We start from the raw sequence: 18,071 nt of genomic DNA on the forward strand, positions 1-18,071 counted from the left end.
TCGCAGGAGGATATGATGGATATCTACTTACAAGATTTAGATTTGGGACTTTCCACCGTCTTATTACCCACCCTGACACGAACGATTGGTCAAGGGAACTTTGTTGCTGCCCCTGTGATATCTCACCACAAACTACACTACATGCAATTTTATTTTGTAAATTTTATATCAATGAGATGCGCAGATGGTTAATTCCTTTATTAAAACAAGGAGGATGGAGGCAATGCCGCCCTGCCCTTGTGCACCTTCAGATGTTGGAAAATTGTGTTCGAGGCATATGAGCTGCAGATTGTACACTTAGCATAGATCGCCATCTGGTGTTGGGCCCGGATGTTTGCAGTTTGTTTTTGTTCTTTGGACAGTCTTTGGAAGTCACGAGTTCGGTGACTCCTCCTTCGGTCCGTACTGTGCATGGGCTTCGGCTCCATCCTCAGATTGTTTTTTTCCGCCATCGGGCTCGGATGTGATACTTCGTGCTACGGCTTCGAACTTCTACGGTTCCAGCCTCGACGGAAAATCATCGTTCTTCGAGTTTCTTCATCATATCTTCATCTCTCGAAGCGGCACTTTTTCTCCATTCCGTACATCGGCACCGTCCTTCGGGCCCTCCTCGACTCCGGTCCCGGCCGATGGAAAGGACTGCGTTCAAAAAGTGCCCAAAATGTGGGTCTAAATTTCCCCACACAGACCTCCATCAGGTGTGTAACCTTTGCCTCTCTCCAGAACACGAGGCCAGAGACTGCCCCGCCTGTAAGTCTTTTCGATCAAAAAAGACCATCCGGGATCGAAGAGCTCGACGCACCATGGCGCACTCATCAACCGCAGCTCCACCGGACATCTTCGGAGACGACGCCGAAACTTCGGGGCAACTACACACCGAGCAGGAGGACGACGTCGTCAGCGCTTCCGAGGCCGACGACTCCGACGTGGAGGACATCACACCGGCGCAGCGGGTCGTGAGTACTGTACCCCCTCCCACCCCCGCGCCCAAAACCAAAGAGACTCAGGTTACACCCTCGCCTGCAGGCCTGGGTAAAACCAAGCACACAGCTTCTATCACCCCACCTTCGGGCCTGGTGTCGAAGCCTCAAAAGTCTCACGGCAGCTCAGGCTCGAGCCAGCCGACGCCTGGTGCCGAAAAACACCATCCGGCACCGAAGAAAGTGATACCCAGCTCGACTCCGAAGCCACCGGTGCCGAAGCCTGGACTCTCGGTGCCGACCAAACACAAACACAAATCTGTCGGCTCCGGCGCCGAAAACTCCTTCGCCGAAAAAACCGGAGGTTCCAAAAAAGCATGGCGCACAGAAACCATCGAAGCCCTCGGCTCCGAAACCATCGGCGCCAGCGGACGATTCGGCGCCACTGGATCTGTTTACACCAGACCCTTTGCAAAAGACTCTATTTAAAGATCCAAAGACTGGGCTATTGACTTTAGTTATCGAAAAAAGACGTCTTGACACTCCGGCTCCTCCTCCAACACCCAAGCGGAAGGACTCTGCTACTTCTCCTCTGAGTGCCTTCCCCACTACCACCTCCTCCGCCTCCTCCACCTCCTCCACCCCCTCCCCCTCCCAGGTCTCCGCCACCCTTACCTCATCACTCCCCGACCCCGTCCCCAGATCCGGATTACCGGGATCCAGATTATGACCCGGCGGACGCCCCAATGGACCCCACTCCACCGGGGACCCCAGACCCATGGGAAGACTACCAAAACCCTGACATACCTGATGTGCCTCAGGACGACCTATACCCATCCAGGCCGTCTCCTCCAGAGGACTCCTTAGTGTTTCACCACTTAGTGCAGAGAGCAGCACACTACCATAGGGTGGAAATGCATAGTGAACCAGTGGAAGACGACTTCCTACTGGATACATTTGACATTCAGGACAAGTCCACATCTATCTTGCCCATGCTTAAAGGTGTCACCAAGCATGCTGCAGAGGTGTTCAAAGACCCTGTCAGGGCCAGGGTATTGAACCCTAGAATAGAAAAAAAGTACAAGGCAGCACCCACAGACCCTGCATACATTAAGGGCCCTGCTCCCTTAGATTCCCTAGTTGTGTCCACAGCTAGAAAGCGGGCTAACTCCCAGTCCTCAGGAGAAGCCCCACCGCCACATAAAGAATCCAAACTTCTAGACGCTTCTGGCAAACGCACCGCCTCCCAAGCTGCAAACATGTGGCGCATTGCAAATACACAAGCGCTACTTGCGCGCTATGACAGAGCACACTACGACGAGCTTGAGGCTCTTATGCAGCACCTCCCCGAAAAACACAAACGCAAAGCTCATGAACTAATACAGGAGGGTAAACTAATTACTAACACCTCCATTAAGTGTGCCCTCGATGCAGCTGACACTGCTTCTAGAGCCATAAATACTAGTGTCCTGCTTCGTCGTCATGCCTGGCTCAGGATCTCAGGGTTCAAGCCTGAAGTCCAGGCGTCCATACTAAATCACCCCTTTGACCAACAAACTCTCTTCGGGCCAAAGGTGGACGAAGCGTTAGAAAAGATGAAAAAGGACACAGACAAGTCTATGGGGGCACTACAATCACAGGCCCCTAAACGCTCCTTTCGACGCTCATCCTTTCGTAGCACAGGCAGAGGCTACTCCACCGATAGCGCCTCTACCTCCTACAAGTCCCCTCCTCAAAATACCTTTTCAAAGGGCTACCAAAGGGGTGGTTACAGAGGCAACAACAATAAGGGCAGGGGCAAAACTAACACCACCCGTTCTGCCACCCCGCCCGCACAATGACTCCCCTTCCCTCCCCCCAGACCATCCCACTCCGGTCGGGGGCAGACTGCAAAACTTTATCCACGCATGGGAGTCCATAACATCGTACAAATGGGTGACCCAAATTATTCAGTCAGGGTACTGTCTCGAGCTAACATCTACCCCACCTAATATCCCACCAAGGCACCGTCCAATGTCTCAAGAACATTCCACACTACTCAAACAGGAGGTGCTCTCCCTCCTCCAAAAACACGCTATAGAGCAGGTCCCCGTCAATCAGCAAAATCTAGGGGTCTACTCTCTGTATTTCTTAATACCAAAGAAAGACGGGACCCTGAGGCCCATTCTAGACCTCCGGCCTCTAAATGCCTACATACATTCAGACCACTTTCACATGGTCACCCTACAACAAGTCCTCCCGCTCCTCTGTCAGGGAGACTTTCTCACTACCTTGGATCTGAAAGACGCATACTTTCACATTCCAATACACCCTTCTCACAGGAAGTACCTCAGGTTCGTGGTGGACGGTCAGCATTACCAATTCACGGTTCTCCCCTTCGGGGTCACCACCGCACCATGGGTGTTTACCAAATGCCTAGCGGTAGTAGCAGCACACCTCAGACGTCAACAGATTCACGTCTTCCCCTACTTAGACGACTGGCTGATAAAAGCCGCGTCCTACCACCAATGTGTGCAACATACAAACAGCACCATCCAACTGCTCCACCAGCTAGGCTTCACGGTGAACTACCAAAAGTCCCACCTCATACCATCTCACACAAAGCAATATCTCGGGGCCACTATAGACACCTCCAAAGGTATTGCCTATCCAAACTCAGCCAGAATCGCAAGCATACAAGCCTTGCGCAAAACATTCCTTCCTCAACGCTCTCTTCCAGCAAGAGTGTTTATGAAGCTCATAGGAATGATGGCGTCTTGCATTTTCATAGTGCCCCATGCAAGACTCCACATGCGTCCACTTAAAGAGTGCCTAGCACAACAGTGGAACCAGGCCCAGGGTCAGCTGACGGATCTGGTGTTGATGGACGGCCGCACCCATCACTCTCTGCAGTGGTGGAACACCACAAACCTTTCCAAAGGGCGGCCGTTCCTGGACCCGGTTCCTCAGGTGATTCTAACAGCGGACGCATCGCTCTCCGGCTGGGGAGCGCACCTCTTACACCTCACAATGCAAGGTCTATGGACGCCACGGCGAAAGTCGCTCCACATCAACCATCTGGAGCTCTTGGCGATCTTTCTAGCCCTAAAATCTTTTCAAAAACAGATTTCGGGCAAAGCAGTCCTCATTCGCACAGACAACATGACTGCAATGTATTATATCCAAAAACAGGGGGGGACACACACTCCCCAGCTCTTCCGCTTAGCCCAGAGCATATGGAGATGGGCAATTCCCCAAAACATCTTTCTCCTGCCACAGCACGTTCCAGGCGTACAAAACACCATGGCAGATCTGCTCAGCAGACAAACACAACAACTACACGAATGGGAACTGCATCCACAAGTTCTTCACCCATTCTTCCAAAAGTGGGGGCATCCTCAGATAGACCTCTTCGCCACCCACGAAAACAAAAAATGCCCAAGCTTCGCCGCCAGATACCCACACCCATTGTCCAAGGGCAATGCGATATGGATGAACTGGTCAGGCAGATTTGCATACGCCTTTCCACCTCTCCCACTAATTCCGTTAGTGGTAAGGAAGCTACAACAGCACTCCCTCACACTCATTCTGGTAGCCCCAACATGGGCCAGGCAGCCGTGGTACACCACACTACTACAGCTATCGGTGGTGCCACATCAAAAACTGCACCTGTCCCCATGCCTCCTAACCCAGAACCATGGAGAAATCAGGCACCCGGACCCAGCTCAGCTCAACCTTGCGATCTGGCTCCTGAAATCTTAGAATTTGGATACCTTAACCTTCCCCCTGATTGCATGAACATTATCATGGAAGCCAGACGTCCTACCACTAGAGCATGCTATGCCGCAAAGTGGAAAAGATTTGTAATTTGCTGCCGTAACAATACAATCAACCCTTTAGATGCATCCATACAGCACATCATATGCTATCTGCTCCATCTTCACAGGTGTAACCTGGCATATTCATCCATACGCCTACACCTAGCAGCGATTGCTGCTTATCTACAAAACAGACAGCATTTATCACTGTTCAGAGTGCCCGCTATTAAAGCCTTTATGGAAGGCCTTAAACGAGTAATTCCTCCCAGGGCACCACCTTCCCCTGTGTGGAATCTAAATGTAGTTCTTACACGGCTAATGGGTCCACCCTTTGAACCAATGCATAAATGTGAGCTACAGTTCCTCACCTGGAAAACAGCTTTCCTCATAGCTATCACTTCCCTTAGAAGGGTTGGTGAAATACAAGCGTTCACTATACAGTAAACCTTCCTACAAATACATCACAGCAAGGTCATACTTCGTACAAATCCGAAGTTTCTGCCCAAGGTCATTTCCCCCTTCCATCTCAATCAATCGGTGGAAATACCTGTCTTTTTCTCGCAACCTCAATCTGTTGCAGAAAGGGCCTTACACACACTGGATGTTAAGAGGGCTTTGCTGTACTACATACAAAGAACGCAACCTTTCAGGAAGACTAAACAATTGTTCGTTTCCTTCTCTCCACCACATAAAGGCAACCCCATCTCTAAATCAGGGATAGCTAGGTGGATTGTAAAGTGCATACAAATTTGCTATCAAAAGGCAAAAAGAACATTATCTGTTCCACCTAAAGCCCACTCTACTAGAAAGTTTGGGGCTTCTATGGCTTTTCTAGGGAACATACCCTTAGATGACATCTGCAAAGCAGCCACATGGTCAACACCGCACACCTTCACAAAACATTACTGTGTAGATGTGCATTCCAAGCAGCAAGCTAGTGTGGGCCAGGCTGTACTAAAGACACTTTTTCAAACCGCTGCAACGGGTTACCGGTGGTCGCCGCTAAGGTTGGGTACTGCTATATAATCTATGCTAAGTGTACAATCTGCAGCTCATATGCCTCGAACGGAATATGCTACTTACCAGTATGCATCTGTTCTTGGCATGTAGAGCTGCAGAGTTGTACACGCCCACCCGCCTCCCCGGCTACCTGTATCCGTTCCAGTCCATCTTATTTAGATACAACACACATGGGTTTCTCACTGTTATTACTACGCTCCATCATTTCCCTGTTGGCGAAAAACAATCTGAGGATGGAGCCGAAGCCCATGCGCAGTACGGACCGAAGGAGGAGTCACCGTACTCGTGACTTCCAAAGACTGTCCAAAGAACAAAAACAAATTGCAAACATCCGGGCCCAACACCAGATGGCGATCTATGCTAAGTGTACAACTCTGCAGCTCTACATGCCAAGAACAGATGCATACTGGTAAGTAGCATATTCCTTTTGTATTGGTTCGGTGGTGGGTTTTTTTAAATGTTTTGCGGATTAGGAAACTCCTAAATGCCTAAATATCTAATTCATAAAACATGTTACAGGTTGGAATTATTTAGGGTGATATGGCTTGTCCAAGATATTTTAGATGGTTTATATGCACTTTATGAATTTCTCTTTGCTACCTAAAATATATCTGTATATGATATGTTCGAGGCATGTGGGCTGCTGAATTCATATCTGTGCATAGATCGCCGCCTAGTGTTGGGTCCGGATGTTTGCACGTTGTTGTCCTGGAAGAGTCTTCGAAGTATCCTGAGATAGGTGACTCCTCCCCTGGACCACAGTGCGCATGGGCATCCTCTCCATCCCCAGATTGTTTTTTTCCGCCATTGGGTTCGGATGTGCTTATCTTAGCTCAAGTTAGGAAAATTTCGTTTAAGGCCAAAAGGCCTTTAGCTTTCGTCGGTACTGTTCCCGCTCGGTGTCGACAGCTTTCTTACTTAGTTTAGAAACTTCTTCCAGTTTTCGGATCCGTTTCATCCGACCATCGACATTACATCGACGATGGAATCGAGGACCCCATTCAAGCGGTGTCCTCTATGCCACGCCAAATATCCACACATCGACGTCAACCCGGTTTGCAACAAATGCCTCTCGCCGGATCATGACGAATCGACATGTATGGCCTGTGCCCGATTCCGATCCAAGAAGACTCTCCGGAATCGACGGGCAGCGAGATTAGAAGCGCAGCAATCGGAACCGGCCCCGGCCAACATCTTCAGCACCGAGGACGAAGAAGTTGAAAGCGTGGAAGAAATACACTCCAGCCCCGCTTACGAACACGATTCCCAATCGGAAGACGCCGATGAAGAGCTTTTTCACAGGGAAAAAGCCGATGACGAGGTAGGGGACTACGATGAGGCCTTTGGGGCCGAAGGAGATAGCTCTGGTGAAGAGCAGGGCCTACCCGTCGAAACGGAGGCTATCAAAGTGCGTCATTCTACGGCTCCGGTCGAGGGATCGCCTCCGGGCCTTACCCGAGATCAATCCAAAAGTTCTTCGGCCCCGCCTTCAGGCCCGGCCTCGAACATCCAGCAAGAGCCATTAATGCCGAAAAAGACTGGTTTCCCTTCAACGAAACCGAAACCAATCGTCGCACCAGTTCCTCAAACTGAAAGTGAAACTGGCAGTGGTCGGCTCGAAGCCCTCGAAGACCTCCACTCCTTCGACGCCAGCACAGTCCATCGGCTCCGAACGCACTAAACGGGATTTCGGCACCGAACTCGCTGCAGCGGATGTCGGTACCGACCCGAAAAAGAGGGCCGTCGGTCCCACAAAAGCGCCTCGGCCCCCGGCACCGAAGCAGTCGGCCCGACTACCAAAGTTAAGATGGCCGCTACATCTGAGTCCACTTCAAAGGCAGCGACACGGGTCAAGTCATCGACTCCGTCGACCGCTACTACCTCTCCTCGACTCGATGAGCCTGTGGCTCCGAAGCAGTCAACGCCTACCTCTACGGAACCACTCTGCACCAAAGAACCTTCGGCGTTATCGGTGCGACAAGTTGCAACGTCATTGCAACGCATCAAAGAACGGGCAGCCCTCCAGTCCACGTCAGGCCCCGACCCGAAAAAGGCTCCAAAGGCACCTCCGGCACCAGCCAACATCACTTTTGGTTTGCCGCAGTCAACGGCACCGAAGATGTTCGAGATCCGAACACGTGTCCGCCAGACGAGGTCCCCATCTACTGGACACTCTCCTACTGAGCCTTCACCGTCCCAATTCATCGACGCCGACACCGGCAGACTCATGCTCCGAAAAAGGAAGGCCACGCCAGAGCGGGCCCTGGACTCTTACAGAATCCCTCTGAAGCAGAAACTGCCAGCAGAGTCAGAACAGGTTCTCTACGAACGCCTGCACACCTCCTATCCGGATCCCCAGTCCTTTAATCCGACGCCCTCCGACACGGACGCAATGGAGGATTACATGGGTGATAATACCACCTACCCTAGGGATATAGATCCTGAGGAGCAGCAGGACCCCGATCAAGCTTGGGATGACCCTGCAGACCTGGGTACCGCAACAGATACCCAGGACACGCAGCTTTACGGCGTAAAAACATCTCCCACAGAGGACACTTCTGACTTCAATGCCCTCATAGAACGTGCTGCAGCCAATCATGGAGTGCAACTCCACTCTGACACAATTGAGGACGACTTCCTGGTGGACCCTTTCGCCTCCTCTGAGAGGACTGTCAAGACTTTGCCCATGTTGAAAGGTGTCCTCAAGCCAGCAAAGGACATTTTCAAGGAAACAACCAGGGCACGGGTGCTGAACCCCAGGATTGAAAAAAAATACAAGCCTGCGCCTGGGGACCCTATGTACATTAGAGGTCAGTTACCTCTGGACTCCATGGTGGTTGCTAACGCTCGCAAACGAGCACACTCGCAAACAGGTGATGCTCCTCCCCCAGACAAGGAGTCCAAAGTGCTGGAGACCTCGGGCAAGAGGATTGCAGCTCAAGCAGCAAACGTCTGGCGCATTGCCAATACACAGGCCCTCCTGGCTCGCTACGATCGTTCACACTACGACACGCTAGAGTCATTACTCCAACATCTGCCAGACGAATACAAGGAGGCAGCGGAGCTCCTCATCAGTGAGGGACAACTTCTTACAAACGCATCCATTCAGTGCGCACTAGATGCTGCCGACACAGCCGCGAGGGCGATAAACACCAGCGTCATGTTACGCCGCCACGCTTGGTTACGAATCTCCGGATTCAAACCAGAGATTCAAAACAACATCCTGAATCAGCCAGTCAACCCCGACTACTTATTTGGACCAGAAGTTGACACCACCTTAGAAAAGATAAAAAAAGGACACTGACACTGCAAAGTCAATGGGGGCGCTGCAAACGCAGACATTTCGTAGTGGCTCCTTTCGTCGCCCCGGGAATAGGGGAGCAGCTAGAGGACAGGGGTCACAGCAGCCATACAATAAAGGGGCCACACAGAGCACCTACGATAAAAACAACAGAGGTGGATATCGTGGCTCCAGCACCAAGGGCAGAGGACGCGGTTACGGCAACACCAGGTCCTCACCCAAGAACAAACAGTGACGCCCTCTCCCTTCGCCCCGACCACATAACACCTGTCGGGGGGAGACTCCAGCGGTTCCTGTCCACGTGGAAAGCCATCACCACGGACAGGTGGGTCAGGGATATTATCCAGCACGGTTACTGTCTCGAATTAACCTCCACTCCACCCACAATACCGCCAAAACACCGTCCTATGTCCGCAGAGCACTTAGCATTATTGCAAAACGAAGTACTAAGTATGCTGCAAAAAGGTGCAATAGAGGTCGTACCCGTCAACCAGCAGGGGACAGGGGTGTACTCCCTGTACTTCCTAATGCCAAAAAAGGACGGGTCGCTCAGACCTATACTAGACCCCTCAACCACTACATTCTGTCAGAGCATTTTCATATGCTCACCCTACAGCAGGTTCTCCCGCTGCTCAGACAGACTTCCTCGCCACACTAGACCTCAAAGATGCGTACTTCCACATACCCATCCACCCATCACACAGGAAATATCTCAGGTTCACTATTCAGGGACAGCACTATCAATTCAAAGTCCTCCCCTTCGGCGTGACAACAGCACCCAGGGTTTTTACCAAGTGCCTAGCTACAGTGGCTGCACATCTACGGCGACGACACATTCACGTCTACCCTTACCTGGACGACTGGCTTGTTCAGGCAAAGTCAGCCCAGCAATGTGCCAGCCACATGTCCCTCACCATTCACCTCCTTCACAGTCTGGGATTCTCACTAAATTACCCAAAATCACATCTACAACCCGCACACGTACAACAGTACCTGGGCGCCACCATAGACACTCTGGCAGCCACAGCTCAGCCAAATTTTGTGAGGATCAACGGCATGCAACTGCTGATCTCAAAGTTCAAACCACAACACTCCCTTCCTGCGAGAGTGTTCATGCAGTTGATAGGCATGATGGCCTCCTGCATTTTCATAGTCCCGCACGCGAGACTACATATGCGCCCGCTTCAGGAGTGCTTAGCACGTCAATGGAATCAGGCTCACGGGCAATTAAAAGACCTAGTGTTGGTGCGTGGTCGGGCATACAATTCTCTGCATTGGTGGAATCCACAAAACCTTTGCAAGGGCCGACCGTTCCAGGAGCCTGTTCCACAAATAATACTGACGGCGGACGCGTCTCTCCAGGGATGGGGAGCTCATGTACTCCATTACACAGTGCAGGGACTATGGACAACACAGCAAAGGAAGATGCACATCAACCTTCTGGAACTGATGGCAATCTTCCTAGCCATGAAGGCATTCAAAGTACACTTGTGCAACAAAGTCGTGTTGATCCGGACGGACAACATGACTGCCATGTACTATATACAAAAGCAGGGAGGAACACACTCCACAGTTGTCTCATCTGGCTCCCAGCATGTGGAAGTGGGCCATTCAAAGGAACATATTCCTCATGGCGGAACACCTCCCGGGCAAGGACAACCAGATGGCGGATCTGCTCAGCAGACACAGCCACCAGATGCACGAGTGGGAGCTGCACCCATCAGTACTCCAACCGTACTTCCAACAGTGGGGTCATCCAGAGATAGACCGATTTGCCACAAACGAAAACGCAAAATGCCAAAGCTTTGCCGCCAGGTTCCCACATCCCCAATCGCAGGGCAATGCGATATGGATGAACTGGTCCGGCAGATTTGCGTACGCTTTTCCCCCAGCGCCGTTAATACCGCTGGTGGTACGCAAACTGCGACAGCACTCACTGACGCTCATCCTAGTTGCTCCAACATGGGTGCGCCAGCCATGGTACACCACCTTTCTGGAACTTTCCGTGGTGCCGCATCAACGGCTGCGGATAAAACCTGCACTTCTAACGCAGAGCCATGGCGAAATTCAGCACCCAGATCCGCAACAGCTGAACCTGGCAATCTGGCTCCTGAAATCCTAGAGTTTGGCTACCTAAACCTGCCACCTGACTGTATGGAGATCATCAAGGAGGCCAGGAGACCCACTACCAGAGCTTGCTATGCAGCTAAATGGAAACGGTTTGTCATTTACTGCACCCACAATGACATCAACCCGCTAGACGCATACATTCAAAACATTATCTGTTACCTCTTACACCTATACCAATGCAATCTGGCATACACCTCAATACGCATCCATTTAACCGCAATAGCAGCCTATCTCCAGAACAGGCAGCACCTCTCTTTATTCAGAGTGCCTGCCATCAAAGCCTTCTTGGAGGGACTCAAACATGTAATTCCCCCAAGACACCCGCCAGCTCCAGTTTGGAACCTCAACTTGGTCCTCACCAGACTAATGGGTCCACCCTTCGAACCTCTCCACTCATGTGAGATTCAATTCCTCACCTGGAAAGTAGCTTTCCTAGTCGCAATCACTTCGTTAAGAAGAGTTAGTGAACTCCAGGCACTAACCATTCAAGAGCCATTCATACAGGTTCACGCAAACAGGGTCGTACTGCGTACCAACCCCAAATTCCTGCCTAAAGTAATATCGCAGTTCCACATGAATCAAACTATCGAACTGCCTGTTTTCTTTCAGAATCCACAAAATGTCGTTGAAAGAATGCTCCATACACTAGATGTAAAGAGGGCCCTCATGTACTATATTGACAGAACTAAACACTTTAGGAAGACAAAACAACTTTTTGTTGCCTTTTCTCCACAACACAAAGGCAACGCCATTTCCAAAGCAGGTATAGCCAGATGGATCGTTAAATGTATTCAAATTTGCTATCAAAAGGCTAAACACACATTAACGAATCCCCCACGAGCCCACTCAACACGTAAGTTAGGGGCATCCATGGCTTTCCTGGGAAACATTCCTTTACAGGAAATATGTAGAGCAGCCACATGGTCCACTATACATACATTTACCAAACACTACTGTGTAGATGTACACTCAAAACAGCAGGCAGCTGTAGGACAGGCTGTTCTCAAAACTCTCTTTCAGACTGCTGCAGCTGGCACTGGTAGCCACCGCTAATAGGAGGTACTGCTATGTATTCTATGCACAGATATGAATTCAGCAGCCCACATGCCTCGAACTGAATATGCTTCTTACCAGTATGCATCTGTTCTTGGCATGTAGGGCTGCTGACATTCATATCGCCCACCCTCCTCCCCGGCGCCTGTAGCAGCTGCAGCTCTCAGAATTACTGTATAGCATGGTCATCACTTCCTGTATCTACTCCATCACTGCCACAATGGCGAAAAACAATCTGGGGATGGAGAGGATGCCCATGCGCACTGTGGTCCAGGGGAGGAGTCACCTATCTCAGGATACTTCGAAGACTCTTCCAGGACAACAACGTGCAAACATCCGGACCCAACACTAGGCGGCGATCTATGCACAGATATGAATGTCAGCAGCCCTACATGCCAAGAACAGATGCATACTGGTAAGTAGCATATTCAATTATGATGAACTATATATCTAACCTATGCTGGAATTTTTATTGCCTTTTAACATGTCTGCTTTTATGATTTTTAACCCCTAAAATCGAATAAAGCTTGATTTGATTAGTGGTAACACAGTGGTACGGCCCACTAAAGCACCTTAACTTCCATGCCCTAGGTACTCTTGAGTACCTTTTACTAGGATCTTAGATGCAAGTCCATCTTGAAATCTGGGATTAGCAAACGTGTAACCACTGGTACACACTTTTAGAGGTCAGAGCACATAAACTGGGTGATGGACCTCAGCGCACCACTTTGCAGTCATTACATCAATACCTAAAGCCATCCTCCTAAAAACACTCCCAGCCAAACTTGGAGATTCAATTTCACAAGAAGTGTTTAATTTTGTCTAACATTTTCGTTGGTAGTTGTAGATAGTAACGCTTTTTCAAAGCTGAATTAACAAGATGCATCTTTCAGTTCTTACAGCTGCTGTAACACAAGCTTCGCTGCAGTCCATTCTTCATAAAATTCTCACATCTGGACCATCTGCATTTAATATAACTTCCCTGATTTCCCAAGCTGCACAGCTATCTTCACAAGGTAAATTAATCTTTTCATTATTCCCTTTAATCAACTGTGGTAGATCTGGATAAGATATGTGCTTTTATTTATTCCAGTATGTGATGCTCTAATTTAAACATCCCCAAAAAGGAAAATAGTTTTTGCATAGCAATCCCCCACCACTTTCTCTAATACCTTGTTGAGACTTTATTTTTATTCAAGACTAAGATGCTTCTCCAAGAAAGTGTGTACATTACAAATACCACTAAGTGTATCCTTCTTTCCTGGTGATCACTCTTGTAGCATGGTTGATGATGGCACGGAGGTCAGACTTAACTTTATTTTAGCAGTTAGACATGTGCATTACATCAGATCATGATCAGTAGGTGCTCATTACTTAAAGTTGTCAGAAAGCACTTTTTTTTGTCGTCAATACTCCACTCCTCACAAATCACTGTGAGACTACGTTGCAGCAAAATATTCAATTGGGTCATGTATGAATTCTGCAGGTTTCACAACCCTATTCATGGCAGTATTATAATAAATGCCACTTGGGTAAAGGATGTGTTTAGCTGGTATCCCCTATAATACTTTTCCATATGTTAAGCTCAAGAAAGATATGGCAGCCTGACTCCTAAGCACGGTTTTAGGAAAGTGCCTCTTTTTGGCATGGTCACCCCCACATTTTTGCCTGGTAAATGATGTAATTTCGATTGAAAGTGCACTGGGTTCCTGCAAACTTGGCTCCCTGTGCCAAAGCTCCTTCCCAAAACTGTACAGTTTCCCCCAATTGGCAAACCCTTTAGTACCTTCTGTAAGTCCCTAGTAAATGGTACCCCTGGTCCCTAAGGGCAGCAGCATGGGTTGTACCCCCCACCATGCAGGCTGCTATCTCATTCTGCGTGTCATGGTGCAGACCAAAGTGAAAACATGCCATGGCACACGTCCTTGTTGTAGGAAGCTGGCTCTCTATAAATTATACCAAAGTGAGGTATAGTGTGCCCTGAGGCCAGTGGAACCCCAAAGGTAGGCAGAGAAAGTTAGATATCACCTCACTCTATATTTGTGGTAGTGTGGTCGAGAAGTAAGGCAGTATCAGAGGACAGTGTTAAGCATTTGTAGTACCCACTCAAGCAGCAAATGATTTCACACACTCAAAGACTGAACTTCGTGCACAAAGTGAAGAGTCGACATGGCTCACATCCCTGTGTGCCATGCCTACAACCCACTGCCCTGGCATAGATCAGTCACCCTTCTAGCTGGGTGCCCTATACCAGTGGTGAGGGTACAGGTACATGAGCCCTGTACCCCTACAGTGTCTATGTCCATTCTTAGACATTGTAAGTGCAGTGCTGCCATTAAGAGTATATGGTGCTGGGAGCTTGTCATTACGAACTCCAAAGCACCACAATGGCTTCACTGAAAACTGAGAAGTTTGGTATCAAACTTCTCAGCACATTAAACCCACACTGATGCCAGTGTGGGATTTAATGAAAAATGCACTTAGAGGTCATCTTCGAGATGCCCCCTGAAAAACGAACAGCCACTAGTGGTTTCCCTGACTGGTACACACCAGCCTGCCACTACCAGCCATGTTTCAAACCAAGCCTTTCCTGGAAGGAGGTGTTCACACCTCCCCCAGGCCAGGAAGAGCCACCTGTGGCAGGGGAGCTTCAAAGGCCTGGCAGCCTTTCTAATTCGACCCCCAGCCTCTCCTGCTAGCAGGGCCAGGCCCCCTTCCTGTCTCCCCTCCTTTTTGACGGGAGGACAGGCGGGAAAAACTAGCCAGCCCAGAAGGTGTGCCCACCTCTGCCAACTCCACTCCTCAGGTGGGGGAGGCGAGGTGAAGCCCTCATCAGTTATCTCCATCTTGCAGATGGCAACACTCCCCAATTAGGATCAGGGATTGTGCTTACTCCCCCACGTGGGTTGAGCACACCAAGGGTGTAGTCACCCTAAGGTCAGTAGCCCATTGGTTACTTACCTCAAGACCCCTAAAATGCCCCCTAAATACAGAATTTAGGGGTCAGCCCTGAACCAAGTAAGCAGATTCCCGCAACCTAAGAAGAACAAGCATTGGCATATCCAATAGGTCTCGCCTTTGGGACCATATAAGTGTTTAGCCATGCAACAGTTGATGTTGTTGCAGGAAGGATATTGTGCTGCATAACTACATACATATAAGGCCCCAAAGGGAAGACCTATTGGCTATGCCGGTGCTTGTTCAAAATGTCTTCTTTCTTGCACACCAACATATTTGAAAGCCACAAATGCAGAGAAATCCAGTTGGTAATAAACAATATTCTACTTTAATGTGTTCCCACACCTCTCCTGATACTAATGGTACCTCACCTGTGTGGGTAGGCCTAGTGCCTGCAACACAAAGTGCCCGGAAACAAAACCTGGTGACTTCACATTTCCCCAATGTTAATACTGATGTCGATGTATGCAATGATACATCTGTGTATAAAAACTAAACTGAAGCACTGTTGTCAAAATCTCCCGATATGACCTCTCCATCAACTCAGAGTCAGAACTATGTGGTCAGGCAGGCCTCCGACCTAGGCCTGACGCTACTGATTGGCAGATTACAGGTTTGGGTGGCACGTAGCCAGCAGGAAAAATATGCAAACAGGAAAAACCCAGATTAGTTCCACAGATAGGCAGCAACACCACAATGTTGGGAGATTGTCCCAAATAAAAAGCACAAGACCAGAGGGGCATGCGTTCCCAAAACACCATAAAGTTAATATGCCACATGAAGTTAGGAACACTCAGCCAATCAGGACATAGCACACACAACACACGCAGCGATCAAACGCTCCACATGCTGGACATCTTATCCACATGCCGGACATCTGGACACGTTGCCCACAGACCATCATTGTGTCCATGCAAGGTCGAGACACACCTGCATTTGTCAGCTGGGAGTCATTTATGGCTCCATGACCAGGCCTACATTCCTCGCCCTAAACAAGATCTATGAATTGTTTTATGATGCTTCAAGAAATGTATAAAAAGACGCTCAAAACGATTGCACTTCAAGTCAGTCCTCAGAACCATTCCTATATACTGTACTACCGGCCGCAGTGTTTAATTAAACTAGCTATTCCTGTTTTGCTAAACACCTCTTGTATTTGTTTTTTAAGGTTAAATTCATATTCGAGCAACAACCAGCAAAATCAATGCTTTTTTTTTTACAATACGAGTAGCTGTAGAATGTGGAGCCTAGCTCAGCTGCCACCCAGGGAAACCTACCATACCAAGAAATTAGTATACACTAAACACAAAATTTCCTCACATTTCTGAGGGAGGGTTCCAGAATCTGCAGAGATCCACAAATTGCCTACCACCCAGTGTTCCCACAAGTCTACAGATAAAATAACAGTACCCCAGTTGTGTGGATGGGCATAGGTTTGCAACCGGAAAGGCCCAAATGCACAATGTGGACCAATACAACATTCTCTATTAAAAAAATTACCTGATTTGGCAATGAGGTAGCTACTGTATTTAGGCCCTAGCTGAACGGCCACCCTGGGAAACCTACTTAACTAAGACATTTGTGAAAATTAGACTATTGGGAGATATCTAGGTGGTGTGCCTTATGTTGATCGCTCAACATTTACTTGCCCTCAATGTCCTTCAAACTTTGCCTACAATCATGATTTTCTTTGCATCTCTGTGGAGTAAACTTCCAGAATCTGCGGGAATCCACACAATTCCTACCACCCAACGTTCCACCACTTATCCTGATAAAAATGATACCCGACTTGTGTGGTTGGACCTAGTGCCCATGACAGGAACAGATAAAACTATTGGCATTGCAAGTCCTAGGTGAGGATACCCCATGATGGTACTTCCAGATTTGCACATTATATTCAACAGACAGTTGATGCTTTATATATGCACATAAATCTGTAATTGGAAGGCGTAAATCACTGTGAGACTCTACATTATTTATAGATTATGTGAATGCAGGGAATAAACAATTAACGCAAAATAATTGACTTTGCAGTGTTACAAAATTAGAAGTGCATCATGACTTATGTTTTTCATTTAGTTCATTTCATGAACTGACTTGGTATCTTTTGAGAGCAGATAACCCCAACAAGCAGCACCCTTTTTCCGAACATTGTTTTTTAAATTTATTTTTTATTTACCAAATGACATCTGGGGTCTTGAGTCCCTTAAGTTGTCTTATCAATATACTGAAAATTAATTAATTGCTATGCACTGGGATTCTATCACAGGATAGTGCACCAAAGCTGTTCTTTGCAGAGAGGGGCAAGAATATGGGATCACTATCACAAAATACCACTGGTTTATCAGCTCCAAAAATGAGTGTTCGAGGCATATGAGCTGCAGATTATACACTGTGCATAGATCGCCATCTGGTGTTGGGCCCGGATGTTTGCAGTTTGTTTTTCTTCTTGGGCAATGTTTGGAAGTCACGAGTTCGGTGACTCCTACTTCGGTCCGTACTGCGCATGGGCTTCGGCTCCATCCTCAGATTGTTTTTTTCCGCCATCGGTCTCGGATGTAATACTTCGTGCTCCGGCTTCGAACCTTCCCAGTTCGACCTTCGAAGAAAAATCCTCGTCCATCGAGATTCTTCAGACAAAATCATCTTCTTTATCTCTCTCTTCGGCACTTCTTCGATTCCAGGCATCGGCGGCGGCCTTCGGGCCTATCTCGACTCCGGTCCCTGCCGATGGAAAGGACTCCCTTTAAGAAGTGCCCTAAATGTGGGTCTAAATTTCCCCACACCGATCTACATCAGGTGTGCAACCTCTGCCTCTCTCCCGAACACGAGGCCCGAGACTGCCCCGCCTGCAAGTCTTTTCGATCGAAAAAGACTATTCGGGATCGTCGA

General features: G+C 48.8%; 1 protein-coding gene across 12 annotated transcripts in view; it reads left to right on the forward strand.

Moving 5' to 3' along the window:
* Positions 1–18,071, forward strand: part of WAC (WW domain containing adaptor with coiled-coil) — a 600,841-nt gene that overhangs the window by 244,749 nt on the left and 338,021 nt on the right. For all 12 annotated transcript variants that reach the window (XR_014970123.1, XR_014970125.1, XR_014970124.1 and 9 more), the window contains exon 9: positions 13,115–13,237. Coding sequence is in view for 9 of the 12 variants with exons in the window: in XM_085631783.1 (XP_085487909.1) it covers positions 13,115–13,237 (123 nt within the window). In the remaining 3 variants the exon portion in view is untranslated. The remainder of the gene's footprint in view (positions 1–13,114; positions 13,238–18,071) is intronic.

The sequence above is a fragment of the Triturus cristatus genome, chromosome 10 (assembly GCF_964204655.1).
Source record: "Triturus cristatus chromosome 10, aTriCri1.1, whole genome shotgun sequence".
In the NCBI taxonomy this organism is placed as follows: Eukaryota; Metazoa; Chordata; class Amphibia; order Caudata; family Salamandridae; genus Triturus; species Triturus cristatus.